Genomic DNA, 16370 nt, shown 5'->3' with positions numbered 1-16370 from the left:
CCCCCTCCAGCCCTAAAACCCTCTAAGATATCTGCACCTCTTCCATTCACAGAGTAAGAACTCTGCCAGGCAATTCCAGCTGCAAAAGTGGGAGGGTCAGCAATGCAGACAAGAGGAATGGAATATAAACGTACGGGAGATTTACTGCAGCTGTACAGGGCCTTGATGAGACCACATCTGGAGTACTGCGTACAGCTTTGGTCTCCTTATTTGGAAAACATATCAGTGCATTAGAAGCAGTTCAGGGAAGGTTCACTTGACTCATTCCTAGGCTGAAGGGCTTATCTTATGAAGAAAGGATGAACAGATTGGGTCCATACCCATTGGAGTTTAGAAGGATGAGACGTGATCTTACTGAAACATATAAGATCCTGAGGGGACTTGATAGGGTGGATACCGGGAGGATGTTTCCTCTTGTGGGGGAGACTAGAACTAGGGGACATAGTTTAAGAATAGAGGTGCACCATTTAAGACAGAGAGGAAGAGAATTTTTTTTCTCTCAGAGGGACGTTAGTCTGTGGAATTCTCTTCCCCAGAAAGTCGTGGAGGCTGGGTCATTGAATATATTTAAGGCTGAGTTAAACAGATTTTTTGATAGACAAGGGAGTTAAGGGGATGACAAAGTGGAGTTGAAGCCAGAGCCGGATCAGCACGATCTTACTAAATGGCAGAGCAGGATCGAAGGGCTGAATGGCCTACTCCCAAGTCCTTATGTTTTGCCTCGACAGGATCAGCGCCCCAGTTAGATTACAGAGCTGTCCCCACATGCACGCACACATGTGGTGGCAGACCCTGCAACATGAACATGGGCGTTAATTTTGAAAGTACCAAGACTCCTCTGGAGAATGTGAGGACCTTTGGAGGGCTGGGGAACACTCCCAGTGAGTATAAAGAGGTGCCAGCGGCTGTGATTTTGGGGGCTTGCCCATTCAGTCGAGTTATCCTGAGACAGCTGTACAGGGTCAAAAGAGGGAAAGGCCTGCACAGTAGTAGCTGGTATGATAATTCCTCTGGCAGTTCTGCCGATTTCGGACTTACTTCAACAGCGGAGCAAGCGATTCACACAAGACCAGCTCCCACCCTGGAGGAAGGGTTCTGCAGGATAACGTAGGAGGGCCCAGGACATTCCAGAGTGTTAGTCCGGAGTATCACTCTATCTGGGAATGGTGTTCCGTCTCTGGGCCTAATGAACGCAGTGATCCGCCACTTTCCAGGCCTCTCAATTCAAATGATAACCCAGAGGGATTTCAGAAGAATTTCCTTCATCCAGAAGCGTTGTGAGAACGTGGAACATGCTGCCCTAAGGAGCAATCGAGCTGAATAGCATCAATACATTGAAGTTGAAGCTAGATAAACACATGGAGGGGGAAAGGAATAGATGTTGATGGGGGTGAGATGATGTCGGGTGGGAGGAGGCCCATGTGGAGCACAAACACTGGCGTGGACCAGCTCGGCCAAATGGCCTGTTTCTGTGCTGTAAGGTCTGTGTAACATCCAACATTTTATTAAACGCTGAAGTCCTACTTTCCTCCGGTGAAATGTTGTTTCGTTCGAATCACAAGCTAAATCCATTTGTTTTTATGAACAAATGCAAGTAGGAAATGCCATCGTAACTGGAACCAACCTTCCTCAGTCCAGTCCAATACTCAGCTTTCCCTTTCTTTCTTCGTCACACCAGCAAGAGGGTATTCTCAATTCAGCCTCAGCTCAGAATCACTAGACATGGGGGCTTGTTGCTGGGTCTCAGCTCAAGAGCAAAGTGGGCTTCATCGTCCTGATGCACTTCCTCTGTCACGTGTGTCTGACTGGAAACCTTGCCCCAGAAACTTCGATTTCCCAAACTTGCTGTGTCAATAAAACAAAACTGGAAGAAGAAATCCAAACTGAGAGTCAGGGCCCAGTTTCCCCAAGGCTTCAGAGCGGCTCCACATCTGGCCGCCCACTGTGCACAAGGATCAGGTTGGGAAATGGCCGAGGAGAAAGGGAGCAGCACCCGGGGTAAAGTGCCAAGGCAGGGAGAAGCAGAGAAGGTGAAGGAAGGAGAATTGCTCAAGCTAAATCAGCAAAGTCATGAAGTGAACTGAACTCCCCCCTTCCCCCTCCAACAACCCTCCCCCCAGCTCGGCCAGCATCCCCTCCTGAGTATTGTCAACTTCTTTGCCAATGGTATATTTGAGCAGATAGCGAGTGGAGCCTTCCCCAGCCCATCATAAGAGGCACCCGACCATCAGCTCGTGGGAGATCTAGATTGCCAGTGTGCCCACCGCTGCCCAGGCCACCGGGCGTGCACTGGCAGGCATCAAATCATCCACCTGCAACTCCATACTGGGGTTCCCAAGGTACCGCTGACCAGCAGAGCAAAGTCTGACCTAAAGGCTCTGTTCCCAGTGGCTCAATGAAGGTGGTAGGGGGTCACGGGGGGTGGGGGGTCGCAAACCAGCTCTTAAAGCGAGCTAAACGTGACAGTGCGGCGAGAGGCTGAAAGGACGGTTGCCGTGGGAACGGAGATGGTCACGCCATTCCGCCCAGTGAGCTTTCAGAGTCAAGTCGCCTTGCTGGGACAGGGCGCACTATTTCTGTGCGTCTGAACCGTGCTAACTGACCGGGAAGTCCTTCAGAGGGTACTGGGTCAAAAGCATTTTCCGGGCCAGGAGAGGTCCCGAGAGGAAACAAACCTCTAACATAAAAGTTGGAAACCGCTTTGGGAAACGATCTTTAAAGATTTGAAGTCAGCAGTAAATTGGGCTAGAGTTGCCTTTATTCCATTACAGCAATGAAAAAAGCTTTCATTGCTTTCCAAGTCAAAGCAAATAGAGAGGAATGACACCATGCTCAAACTATCCAGCATTTGAACTAGTAAAAAGATGCAGTAAAAACAGCAGGGGGGGTGAGGGGGGGTGGAAAAAAGATGCATTGAAACAGCTGCCAAAACAACCAGACGTCAGATTGCCAAAAAAACTTGGGAATTTGCGGATGTGTCCAAAGAAAATAATGGCTGACAAATTCAGCAACAAATAATAGCAAGGGGAGGAGGCATCAGGTTAACTGCAAGGTCAACAACTCAATGCTACTCACATGTGGGCTGCCTCATTTTCCCAAGACGAGACTGTATTCTGCAAAACCATTATCACTCACACACCATTTTTCCAACAAACAGCAGTGCTCTCAGAGGGCTAAAGGCTGCAAGGACCCCCATTGACATCATGGGGTTAAGGAGCCCTCTCACAACTGTATCAGTTTGACACTGGAGGGTTCAAGTGTTGCTGATTGAGAGTTGCCTGGTCGGCATCAGCTGTGGTGGAGCAAGTGGCATTCTCACCTCAAGAGTCAGAGGTTCAAGTCCCATTCTTAGAAGTTTCAGCACATCATCCAGGCTGACATTCCACTACAGCACTGAGAGAGTGCTGCATTGTCAGAGGAGCCAGCTTTCGGGTGAGACGTTAAACAACTGTCTGCTCACTCAAACATCTCTTGGTGCTACTCAAAGAGGAGCAGGGGAGTTCTCCTTGACGTCCTGACCAATATTTATCCCTCACCCAATATGGTGAAGAAACAGTCATTGTCTCATTGCTGTTCGTGGGAGTTTGCTGTGTGCAAATTGGCTGCTGTGTTCCCTGCACAGTAACTACACTTCAGAAGGACTTCACTGGCTGTGAGGAAATTTGGGAGATTGTGCAGAAGCGATAGAAAGGTCAATGTGCCTTGCCCATGCACTCGACTTATCCAGGTGATAGCAGGACTTCTGATATCGTCAACTCTGCAAATATAAACACTGTGTGGGGACACTGTGCTGGGAATTAAGGTTTACAGTCAGGGCATTTAATTCAATTAACCCCTCAGTGCCCAGGTTGTGTAAAATCCAAAGCACTCCAGGCAATATTGTTGGCAAGAGTTAGACAGGCAGCTAGAGCCTGGAAATGACTGCTGCAGCAACCGTCTGTCTGCACTTTTAGTGAGGGTGGATTGTTGTTTTCTTCAATGGGATCCGCTGAACAGAGGAAGAGGTTAACAATGTGTCAAGCGTCACCAGCCCACATCACCAACCACCAACAGTTTATACACTTTAGCTTCCGGCACCACTTCATGCCTCAGGTATGTACTAAAGATTTTCTTTCTCTCTCCCTCTCCATCTCAAGACTGAAGGCAGTGACTGATCACTAAGGAGCTGCCCTTGGCTATCTCTCCCAGATAGTCATTCTTCATGGGAATGGTAGCATCAAGCTATTGCAATGGGACAAATAGTCAGAGATGCCAGGGCAAATGCTCCAGTGACACGAGTTCAAATCCCACTCAGGAGCTCGGAGAATTTCAATCCAATTAATTGATTAGTTAATCTGGATTGGGGAAAAAAACCAGTCTGAGGAACGGACCTTGGATTGTCACAGAAACCCATCTGGTACACAAATGGCCTTGCGAGAAGGAAATCCCCGTCACTCCAGGCCCACGCCTCACTCCGGGCCCACGCCTCACTCCGGGCCCTCGCCTCACTCCGGGCCCACAGTAACGTGATGAACCGGCCTCTGAAATGGCCGGGCAAGCCATTTCATTGTCAGGAAGCTGGCTCCCCATGGTCTTTGTTAAGGGCAACCAGGGACAGGCAATAAATGCTGGCCTTGCCAGTGATACCCACATCCTGTGAATGACACAAGCATGAACGTGGACACGTGCGGCAGGGCTGTGGGGCCGAGCCTGCGCTCTGAGCGTTCACACTCACACACTTACCAGCAAGAGTTCATGGGCAGCAACAAAGTTCTAGTTTGGTTGATTATTTTTCCAAGGCTTGTTAAGAAGCCAGTTGGATCCCTGCAGGCCACAAAGCAGGCAGATAAACCAATTTCCCAGCCTTAGGCCCCACAGCGCTGAAGAGAGCAATCCAAAACTCCAAAATCTGAACTGCAATTCAGGAATGTTTTGATTTATTGAATTACCAGTGAATGCATACCAGAGAGACAAGCCTTCAGACAAACTATGCCAGGTTCATGCCCCACACTCCACTTCACTGAACCCTAGCACGATCACCTTTGAGCACTCAGATTGCTTCAGAATCGCTGAAATTGAGGAAGTGATGCCACAAGTGAAGCGTTGGCAAAGCCCTCAGTCAGTTCGTGCAGAGCAAGTGCCCACAGGCAGCAAACGGACGCGGGCTGAGCAGTGCAGTAAACAACCAGAAGAACGCCAAGTGGAATTTCCTACCAAGCCCGACAGAGTCAGCTTTTCAGGGCACAACGAACATGGGTTTCTCAAAACCGCACAGCATATTTGGTCCCAGTGAGATTTAAAGTAATGAACTCTGAGCCCTGTGATCTTGCTGCCAACCCTTGCCTTTCATCAATTGTGTCCAAAAGCAAGGGTTTATTTGGTTAATTGCCCTGCCATGTGACCCACACACAACAGAAACTGGCCAAGTACCAGCTCGGAGCAGCTTCTGCCCTATTTGACTCCTATTACCATGGCGCTCGCATCGACTGCACCTCAGCTGTTATTATCCAGACTGTGGAAAAATTCTTTTTATCAGGGGCTTAGAATTTCATAAAGGAAAGAGAAATCGCAGGGCATTAAATAATGTGCCACGTCATAAGATAGATCTATCTGCAGATCAATCATGCGAGTTAGTTTACACTTCTCCACACGGCCGATTTTAAATCTAAAACGCTACAGCAATACTCAGGCCACTGAGCTACTCTCAATCCCATTGGGACAGACGGAATGATGGCAGTGCAAGAATAACATTGCCACTTTTGCTAAGGCTGTTCACTAAGAAGAAAGGGGGTTTAAAGTAAAGTGGGTCATCCTGAAGGCTTGGCCAAAAGCATGCGGCTAAGTTTACTCGGAGGTCACTCCTGGGAGGCATGCAGGAGGAGGTGGCAGCAGCAACACTCCACTCAAAGCAACATGGTGAGCCCTTTGGATTCTAAACTAAGGGCCTCCAATCCAAAAGGTGAAGTGGTCATCCCTTCTCAATGCTGATGGATCCCAGGCCTGCTTCCCTCTCATCTAACCGCTACAAAGGAGCACCTAATGGCTTCCTCCACCAGTCAGCCTCAGAGCCTCCCTGTTGTCAAAGCCTAGGCACAACACTCGGCCTGAGTCCAAGCACAAGAGGTGAACATGCCCAATACTGGCAGTGAAATCTCACAGATAGATAGTCGCCACATTGTGTCCCCCCCCGCCCCCCCAAACCCCCCGCCAGGCAGACATCCCTCAAAGGCCTCGCACACGTTCCCACCTAATGAAAACAAATAGCCCACGTTCCTGGGAGGAGCACAATCCGAGATCAGATAGAGCAGCCAGCACTGCAAGCTGTGGAACAAAGCATCCTGGAAAAATTATTTTTCGACATTATACACAAGGACTCTGACTAAAACACCGTTCCATCAACACTGCGTGGTTTACTTCCAAGCTGTTAAAAAAGCTCTAAGTGCACAGGCACAGAGTTTAATATTTCAACAGCGTGGATTTGTTCATAAGCAGAGGCTTCAGAGGCACATTTGTAAACAAAGACCCACAAGACAATCCTACCATCAGCCAAACAGACAATGCTCCAGGTTTGAATGCTGGTCTGGTCAGAGGTAGATTTTAGACAGAACAGCAATAGAGACACATTTACTGCCAGCTTGCTGACGTGCACTGCTCCAACACTTGGCCAATTGCAGCCACTGTCCGCCAGCATCTCTGGGACTCTAGCCCAGCAAAATAAGTCAGTTCTCTCAGGAGATGCGAGGAAGACAAGTGGGAAGAGAATGAGGCGATCCTGGGTGATGCAAATCCATCCTGAGAGCACACCAGTTGCAAGGGCCGGCTGGAGACTTTAACACAACCAGAGTACAGGACAGGAACATCACTGATGGTGTCAGGAAACTTGGTGTATATGTGCAGAAGTCATTGAAGGTTTGCAGGATAGGTGGAGAGAGCAGTTACTAAAGCATACAGTATCCTGGGCTTTATTAATAGGGGCAAAGAGTACAAGTGCAAGGAGGTTATGTTGAACACATATAGAACACTTGTCAGATCTCAGCTGGAATATTGTGTGCAGTTCTGGGCGCCACACGATAGGAAGGATGTGAACACATTGGAGAGTGTGAAGAAGAGGTTTATAAGAATGGTTCCAGGGATGAGACACTTCAGCTATGAGGATAGATTGAAGAGGTTGGGACTGTTCTCCATGGAGAGAAGAAGGCTGAGGGGAGATTTGATCGAGATGTTCAAAGTCATTAGGGGGCTGGCCAGAGTAGATAGGGAGAGACTGTTCCCGCTTGTAAAAGGATCAAGAGCGAGAGGGCACAGGTTTAAAATGATTTTCAAAAAAGTAAATGTGACGTGAGAAAAAACTTTTTCACACGAGTGGTTCGGGTCTGGAATGCACTGCCTAGAAGTGTGGTGGAGGCAGGTTCAATCAACGCATTGAGGGCATTGGATGATTATTTGAATAGAAACAGTGCAGGGGCACGGGGAAAAGGCAGGGCAATGGCACTAGGTCATAATGCTCATTTGGCAAGCCAGTGCAGACACAATGGGCCGAATGGCCTCTTTCTGCACCGTAACAATTCGGTGATTCTGTTTGCATCAATGACGTCCATTAGAAACCATCAGAGCTCTTCATCTGAAGAACTTGGGAACAGTCAGGCAGCAATGAGACAGGCTTGGTCACAGTCAAACACAAATCTAGAAATGCAGACCCCACACCGTACACCATGGGATTGTAGCCCAAGTATAGGTCAGCAATGCTGATCAATCTTGACCGACCTGTCTGGACGTCTGTACAAGTGCTCACTCTTTGAACAACAGTATTCTTTCTCAACCCTGACACCAGGGCTATGGATCCAGGAGAGATCCAGCTTCAAATTTCAAGAATCCCAGCTGTGATCACACCAGCCTGGGCCTCGTGCAAACTGAAGCAGATGTGGCAAGACATCCAAACTGAATTTCTGAAGGGTCTCTGGAAAGGAACTACTTTAATTTGGCTCTTCCCTACTTACAAACAGCTTTTATCCATTTCTGAAAGAACTTAAATGTAGTAAAATATCTCAAAACATTCCACAGAATCACAAAAAGTACAGCAAGGATACGGAGGGAGTTGTAAAGGAAGAATCAGGGTCTTGAATTCAATGAGTCTGTCTTGATCTTGGTTGATCATGAGTGGGTCAGTGAGGAGAACACCGGGCAAGGAAAGCTGGAAGTGAAGGAGGTGTACACAAGGTTTTACTGAGGCGGGCAGCGGAGAAGCCAAGGCACAGGTGGGTGACGCTGGGGTGGGTGGGGGGGGGGGGGGGGGGGGGGTCGCGGCGGTGGCAACTTCTGGTCTTGGAAAGATGTGCTCTGGGTTAAATATACCCAAATGTCACCCATTCCCGAGCAACACCAGACAGGCAGAGACAATGGGAATAGCTGGTTGGGAGGTTCTGGCAGGGCAGGATGGTGTGGGTTGCTGAAGGAAGTTCTCATTTGTCCATTCTGATGAGAGGGTGAGGGGGGATTGTGGGGTGACAATGTGGGGTCTTTCAGAGACATGTGGAAATATTCCCTATAATGGATAATGCTGCCAGAGACAAACATCTGGACAAAAGACAAGAGGCAGCCAGAGGCAGTTGGAGGTGGTGGGTTGGCGAGCTCTGTCATAGCTGTTCCAACGCAAAGTGTGAGTTATGTCACAGAGCAAGATCAAGCAGTGAACAGTGGTGAAGGCCTGGGTGAGGCTGAAGGGGGGGGGGGAAAGAACAGCAAGCATTTTTGTTACATTCAGAGGCACGATAACCCCATACTGAACAGTAATACCAAGCAGGGGGATGCCCAAAGTCGATCCTGAAGTGGCTAATCATTCCAATTCTCTGTCGCCACTGGATGCAAGCTCGGGGGAGAGCTCCAGCCAAGAAGGCAAAATGAAAATCAGCTCAGATGCTTGTTACCTCAAGGTACATCCCTCTCATTATGTCTAGATTAATACCACTTGGATTCCACGTCCTCAGTCAGTGTGGCAGCCGAGGTTCCAAGCTACTATCCCAATGACTAATCCTCAGCCAACTTCAAAACCTGCAGCACTGGCTCAACAGTCTGTCTAAAACATCAGCGAGCTTTTATCGGGGCTTCAGCAGTGAGCTGGAGCACTGCAAACTCCATTTAGGACTGGCATGATTGTGAAGAAAAACATACGGATGATAACTGTGACATACTGGTAGACAGAGGTGCATTCTAGTTGGACTGTCAACAGGCATTCAATGGGACTCCACGAGAGCATCCACAGAATTGGAAGCAACCCTATTGCCAGGCTGGACAATTGCAGCTATGAGATTGGATAGGCGAGGTTTGTTTTCCTTAGAACAGAGGAGGCTGAGGGGGGACCTAATTGAGGTGTACAAGGTTATGAGGGGTGTAGATAGGGTAGACAGGAAATATTTGTTTCCCCTAACTGAGGGGTCAATTACCAGGGGACATAGATTTAAGCTGATTGGTAGAAGGATTAGGGGGGACATGAGGAAAAACATTTTCACCCAGTGGGTGGTGGGCATCTGGAATTCACTGCCTAAGTTGATGGTTGAGGCTGAAATGCTCAACTCATTTAAACGGTACCTGGATCTGCATCTGAAGTGCTGTAACCTGCAAGGCTATGGACCAGGTGCTGGAAAGTGGGATTAAAAATGAGCAACTAGCTTCCTTTTTTTTTTGGCTGGATCAGAAGGGAATATTCTTGGTTTGGCAGGTGACTGTTGATGCCTCTGTTGCCAAGGATCTGTGCTGGTTTCGGCTTCTTACCATCGGTGACAGGTGAAGAAATTAGTGTTGTACATGCAAAGCACAAAGTGGGGAGTCATAGTACACTGGGTGACGGAGCAGGGAGTGACAAAGTGGCAGAGGCAAAGCGAATGAGAAAAACTGTAGCAGACAGAGCTCAAGGTGGGAAAGTCATGCACTTTTGACGGATGGACATGTTCTGTACCGGAATGGTGGCACTGCAGGAGCCTCTTGATCCTGGTGAGTGACTGGGAGGAGTGGGGAAAAAAGGAATTTAGTTGCTGATAAACACAAATCACTGGCAGCCACTGCACAGGTCGAATGCTTCAGAACTACAGTACATAGAATATCATCCAGACCTTGATGTAACAAGCAGTCAGATGCATGGCTTCTGAAGTGCTTTATCTCAAGGAGTTTGAATACAAGTGAGGAAGCCATGCCTCAAAAAGGTGTCTTGAAAGGGTTAGTGTTGATTCAGCAGAATGATGCCAAAGAGGAGACGGTGAATGATAAGGGCAGGTTTCAGAAGCTTGGTTTCTATTCCTCTGACGTTAGGCAGTTTGCTGGTGTTTCATCACATGCAGAAACCAATCCGTCAAGTGGGGGAAATCCTGAACCTTGACATTGGAACCAGCCTTTCAAGGGTGAAATCAGGAAGCTCTTTCCGCACCGAGAGAATCACGGAGGTCAGGATGGAGCTGGAGGGATTTGTTTGTGACATGGTGCTCGCACACGATCAGCACCGTGTCGCAGCTCGCGCGCACACGCCGTGCCAGACCCGCGCGCGCGCGTGCCTATGCTGTGCCTTGCTCGCGCACACGCACACGCCCTGTCTCTCACCCGCTCGCGCGCACATGCCCTGTCTCTCACGCCCACATGCACACGCCGTGTCCCACATGCACGCGCCGAACCCGCTCCCTTGCACAAGCGGACAGTGAAGCTGCCAGTGGGAGCAGGAGGCTGTGTCAGGGGGCATGTTGCAGGAGTGGGTGTTTGAAGAATAAGGGGAGTCTGAATCTTTTCGGAGTTGATACCCTGCCCGAGATGGAAATGTACTCACACCATCCAAATACCACTCTCATCCTGCATGATCACTGCCCACTGCAGTCTAAGCCATCATGCTGAACTAGCTGGAACTTTTTAAATACACTTGGAACTTTACGCTACATTTTACACACTTCAATTATTTTTAAATGCTCATTTGTGGGGCTTTGTGAGAAATAGCCAAGTCTTCAGGCTCAACCAATCACATTTGAGCATTTCACCAAGAGCCAAGTGGACGGTCACTATACCAGCAGACCAAATATACCTTCCAAAGCTCCCCCAGGTCTCTGTCTGCACTGCGGTGTGGATGGGGCCTGGGCTAAGTCCTGTCCGTTCTGTGGGAAGATTTTAAAAAGCTGGGCTTGCTCTCTTCAGACCAAAGAAGGCTAAGGGGTGATTGAACAGAGATGTGCACAGTGAGTTTTGCATGTCATACTTAGGAGAACCTGTTTCCATTGGCTTGGTAACGAGAGGTTCCAGGTTTAAGAACGGGGGTAGATGAAAGAAGAATGTCAGGGAGCTAGAACAAACCCCATGGGCAGGATGGTCTCCAACGACGCTGCTGGATTGGGTGACTCCCTGCCCTGTGAGAATGTGAAGCACTCCTCAACAGCACTTACCACACACATCCTTTCTCAGTTACAAAACCACCCGAGCGTTAAAGCAGCAACCGTGCTTTCTCCAAGTGCAGATTGGAAAATAATCCCCCACTCTCACAACTCAACTGTCAACGGCTTGTTACTGAGGTCCCCGCCAGTTTATTATTCATGTCGGATGGACACAAGGGTCATCCACACGTGTGTTTGCAGGGAATAGCTTCTCTTTCACAACATGGGGACGAGGACAAGGTATTCTTTATGACATCATGTCATCCCAAATTGCTTCACAGCCAGTGGTGATGAAGCAATGTCGGAAATGTGGCTGCCAATCCGTACACAGCAAGCTCCCACAAACAGCCATGAACCAGGTCAGCAGCCATTTGTAAGTAGTGGCGGTTTGAGGGCTAAATATTGGCCAGGACACCAGGGTGAACTCCCCCTCTGGTCCCAGAAGGAACTCGGTTTCCCTCTCCTCTATTGCTGTCAGACCTGCCCCCACATTACAGCAGTTGTTGTTGTGTAGGAGCCGGGGTCCCTTTCCCGCCCACTCCACACACAGCTCGGTCTCAGGTCAGTCGGCCTCATTAAATGGCCTCCTCCCCCCCCCCCCCTTAAAGTGGGGTGGGCTCAGTTAAACATCTCAGACCGAAAGACAACCGCTCAGACAGTGCGGCACACTCTCACCTGAGTGTCAAACTCAAGTTTCCAATGCTGAAAATTAAAAAAGATACCGAGCACAAACAGAAGTTGGAACGCGCCAGCGGCTGAGAGTCACTGAGAGACAGACGCCAAAGTTTGTTCCAATTCACGTTGAATGAAAATTGTAGAAAGGATTAAACGTGGAGAGAAGCCAGCAAAACGAGTCAATCTACATTATCCAACCAGACTGAACATGTGGCTTGATCAGAGTGGCTGAATGTTTCATACAGTGAGGAGTGACACCTTTATAATGAGCTAACTCAATCAATAGACAGGTACCAGGAGAGTGGTGGCGAGTCCTGCTCACTCGAATCATCCCCCACTGACTACTGCCTTGACCCTGACCAGCAACAGAACTCACACTGAGTTTCTAAAGGCATTGACAATTGAACAACAAACCACAAAACAAAAAGGAAATTATCAAGTGGCTGGCTAAGGTTCTTCTGAGAGGCTGCACTGACCCCAGTTGCAGCAATCTCTCTCTGTGGCAGGAACCACGGCGTGAACGACCCACCACACAACAAAAACACATTCACGTTTCCCGTAAAAGAGCCACACAACAAACAGGAAGGAAACTGCACAGGGGGGGGGACTGTCAATGACACAAGCCGCAGCAGCTTCTTCATCCCACCCCACCCCAATACAAACACTGGTCTATTTCCGGGGTTCACACGATTGCTTTCACTTGGGGGAGTGGGTGTTACTTCCCCTTCAAGGTGAGCTCTCCCTCCCCGACCCCGCGGATGAAGCAGGGCGAGAGAGGGGAGAGGAGTGGGGGTGGTGGTGGTGGGGGGAACATTGGCCGCCTCCCCCACCCCGAAACCACCCCCTGGCAACGCTAAAACTTTGAAATGCCCGTTCGAGAAAGGGGAACTGGCGCCGGTGCTTACCTTCCCTCGCTTTCAGCAGCACGGTGTTGGCGACAATATTCTCCAGCTCCATGGAGGTGCTCAGCACTGGGGTTCCGCTGGGGAGAAGGGGGGGGTGGGGGGTCGGGGGAGGAAGAGGATGGGGGGGTGGGGGGAAGAGAGAAGAAGTGGTGGTAATGGGGAGGGAGGGGGGGTAAAGTTTCCCAAATGCTGTCCCTCCCCCTTCTCTCGGATGCAGGGTCACACACAGACACACAGAGCCAGGTTAGTCCGGCTGTCAGTTTCCTGAGGGAATCCCCTCTCTCCGAATTCAGTGTATCCACCGCGTTCCAATTGTAATTTCCCCCTTTGGATACACAACGTTCCACAGGCGGAGGGGGCGGGGCCAGAGCCCAGAGTGGGCGGGGCCTCCTTCCCCTTGACGTCAATCGCTGCGTCATTCCCGCCCCCACACTGCGTCCGCCCGCCCAGGGCACCCACAAGCAGCTTCACGAATGCAGTGCTGAAGGTTTGCACTTGTGGAGCGCCTTTCCTCTCCTCTCCCGCCACCAAACCCCACCCCACCCTGCAAAAAAACAAAGCATTCTCCGGCCAACGAAGTCCTTTTGAAGTTTAGCCATTGTTGCGATAACCCAAGAGGACAAAACAACCCCCCAGTAAAACTTGGAAATGACCGATACAGGTCCGAACTGGAGTTCCAGTTGAAGAAAAACAAGCCCAGTCAGTACCAGTCAATTCCCGACCTTGACTGGTTTTTCCTTTAGACAACATGGCAGCCAATTAGCTCAGGGCAAGCTCCCACCAACAGCCACACCAGAATGACCAGATAATTTGCCTTACATGAAAGACTTGCATTTATATAGCCCTTTTCACAACTGGCCATTGTCTCTTTGCAGCCACCTTTCAAAGTGTCATCACGTTTACAATGTAAGAAATGTTGTTATCAACCTTGCTGAAAAGAGAGGTATGTTGAAGCTTCTAGTCTTGCACTCATCAGGGCAAATGCGAGAATGGCAAATTTCAAATGATCACAATTTATGGGACAGGGGATAAGGGTGCGGATTGGTTACTTGGCAAGTCGACTGCAGAATAAATTGATGTTCTTGCATTTGTCCTGATGAATGCAAGATGAGAATCTTCAACACTTCTCAGCAGCAAAATTCAAATGTAACCATGTTGATTGAGGGACAAACATTGGTCAGAAAGCCGGAAAGAACGCCCCTACTCTTCAAAATAGATTTTTTCCCCCTGTCCACCAGATAGCAGTCATGTTAACCTCTTATTCGAAAGACAGTGCAGCACTCCCTCAGTCATGCACTGGGAGCGTCAGCCGAGAATTTCTTTGTGCTCCAGTCCTGTGGTGGGACGTGAATCTACCACCTTGCGACTCAGCCAAGAGTGCTACCCACTGAACCACCATTGATCTTGTCCAAAAGGATGGTGGCAGAAGATTTAGTAGCACCTTGCAAAAAGGAATTGAATAAATACATGAAAGGAATGGAGTGTGTAAGGTTATGGGGAATGGGACAAATCGCATACAAGAGCTAGCACAGGCACGATGGGCCAAATGGCCATTGTGCACTGATTAATTCTATGATCTTATCATTAGCAAGAGAGGAGGCATTTCTAGGCAAAGGTGTTGAAGGGAGTGAAAGGTGCAGAAGGAACTTAGCGACACGTGAGGATGGTCCAGTTGAATTATTGCAAAAGACTCTGTACCTTCACACACAAGAGCAAGGTTAAAGTGGAAGAAAAGTAACAAAGAGTGGGTGATGGACTTCAATGTTGGGTGGTGCAAGGAAATACACTGGATAAATCCACACTGAGGTTAGCAGGTCTGAACCAATAGTTATCCAGAGAAGTTATCGTCTTTCTACTCCCCTCCCCACCCCACACTGAAGTTAGAGATATCATCAAGAACATTGACAGGGTAAATGATGACAAGATTGCTTCCAGTTCTGGAGAGCCACTGATTTATCCGTATCGTAGAGAATACATTTCTTTCCAGTCACTCAGATGGTACTTTTCGACAAGCACACAGCCACTCTTGAAATAAAACGCCGAAATTCTTTTGTTACAGAAAGATAGTGACTTGAAAAAGAATGTTAAATGTTCTGCATATTCCTCATTCTTCAATATGGCCCTCTACTATTCAATGGTTACATTGGAGTTCAGCATACACGACATCAAAAGAATTAGAGTTTAAGGGAACGATAGACTAAGGGAGGTGAATAGTTCCTGGGAAAGAATGGGAGACTGTAAGAAGTTGATTTCAACACAGTATCACAGAATCTCTACAGTCCAGAAGGAGACCATTTGGCCCATCAAGTCAGCACTTATCCCCATAACTTGCACATTCTCCCTTTTCAGATAGCAATGCAATTCCCTTTTGAATACCTCGATTGAACCTGCCTCCACCACCCTTCCAGGAAGTTTGTTCCAGACTCCAACCACCCTCTGGGTGAAAATTTTATTTTCGTCACATCACATTTACTCCTTTTGCCAATTAATTTGAATCTGTGCCCTCTAGTTCTTGATGTTCTCTCGAGTGGGAACAGTTTCTCACACAGTGGGGATTTCTGTAATCCTGCAAATTTGGAACTTTAAAGCCAAGTTCAAAGGAGCACAGATCAAATAAAATAGAAACAGAACTAAAAAAAAAAGCTTATATTTATGCAGTGCCTGTCACGTCCACAGGAGTTCCAAAGACCATTTCCCACTCAAAGTACATCCTGAATTGGAATGTTGGAAGGCAAATGCAGAAAGGTTTCAATGGGGGTGGGGGGGGAGGTGGCGCGAGGGCAAAAGAGATACAGAGAGGAAGGAGAAAGGCACAGGGGGAAAAAGGAACATGTTTTCCCCCTGCATTCTGCAGGAGTGCAAGGTTCAAAGGAAGAGCCAGGCATGAGAAAGGTGTGAAGAGCGGAGAGGGGGCACCTCGAACAGTGGATAATGTAGAGTATTTCGCCTGGAGGTCAGGGGGAAAAACAGCCAAGAATGTCCACAGATAAAGAAGTAAAAGGATTAATGAGCAAAAACTTGTATCGCCACCACCAAAGACTTTTCAGCCATTCAGCCCCTTAAGCCTGTTCCATCATTTAAATGAGACCCCGCCTGGTCTGTATCTCAACTCCCACCTTTAAACCACATCCCTCAATATTCTCCCCCAAACAACAACAACATCTCCCGCCTTGGAATTTCCAATTGTCCAGCAGCCACAGATATTTAAGGGAGAGATTTCCACTACCTCAGCAGTCTTCCTGATTTCATTCCAAAATGTCCTTGCTCCATATGTGTGTTTTTTGTAACCCCTTGTTCTGGGCTCTTCAACAAGAGGAAATAGTTTCTCTGTATCTGTCCCATTAAATACTTGTATCATTTTAAGCTCCTCAACACTCAACCTTCAAAAACACAGGATCCAACACAAACCAGA

At 48.5% G+C, this 16370-nt stretch overlaps 1 protein-coding gene across 5 annotated transcripts in view; it reads right to left on the bottom strand.

Annotated features, from left to right (window-relative positions):
• grk5l (G protein-coupled receptor kinase 5 like) overlaps positions 1–13304 on the bottom strand; it is a 126844-nt gene extending 113540 nt beyond the window's left edge. For 2 of the 5 annotated variants that reach the window (XM_078565669.1, XM_078565671.1), the window contains exon 1: positions 12959–13292. In XM_078565669.1, the coding sequence (XP_078421795.1) occupies positions 12959–13010 (52 nt within the window). In that variant the 5' untranslated portion in view covers positions 13011–13292. Of the gene's footprint in view, positions 1–12958 lie in introns of all 5 variants that reach the window. The other 3 variants (XM_078565668.1, XM_078565667.1, XM_078565670.1) reach the window with 3 other exon arrangements.
• Positions 13305–16370: the final 3066 nt, after the last annotated feature.

The sequence above is a fragment of the Cetorhinus maximus genome, chromosome 20 (genome assembly GCF_964194155.1).
Source record: "Cetorhinus maximus chromosome 20, sCetMax3.hap1.1, whole genome shotgun sequence".
Classification (NCBI taxonomy): domain Eukaryota; kingdom Metazoa; phylum Chordata; class Chondrichthyes; order Lamniformes; family Cetorhinidae; genus Cetorhinus; species Cetorhinus maximus.
The sequence above is the reverse complement of the archived record's forward strand: the minus strand, read 5'-3'. Positions and strand labels throughout refer to the sequence as shown.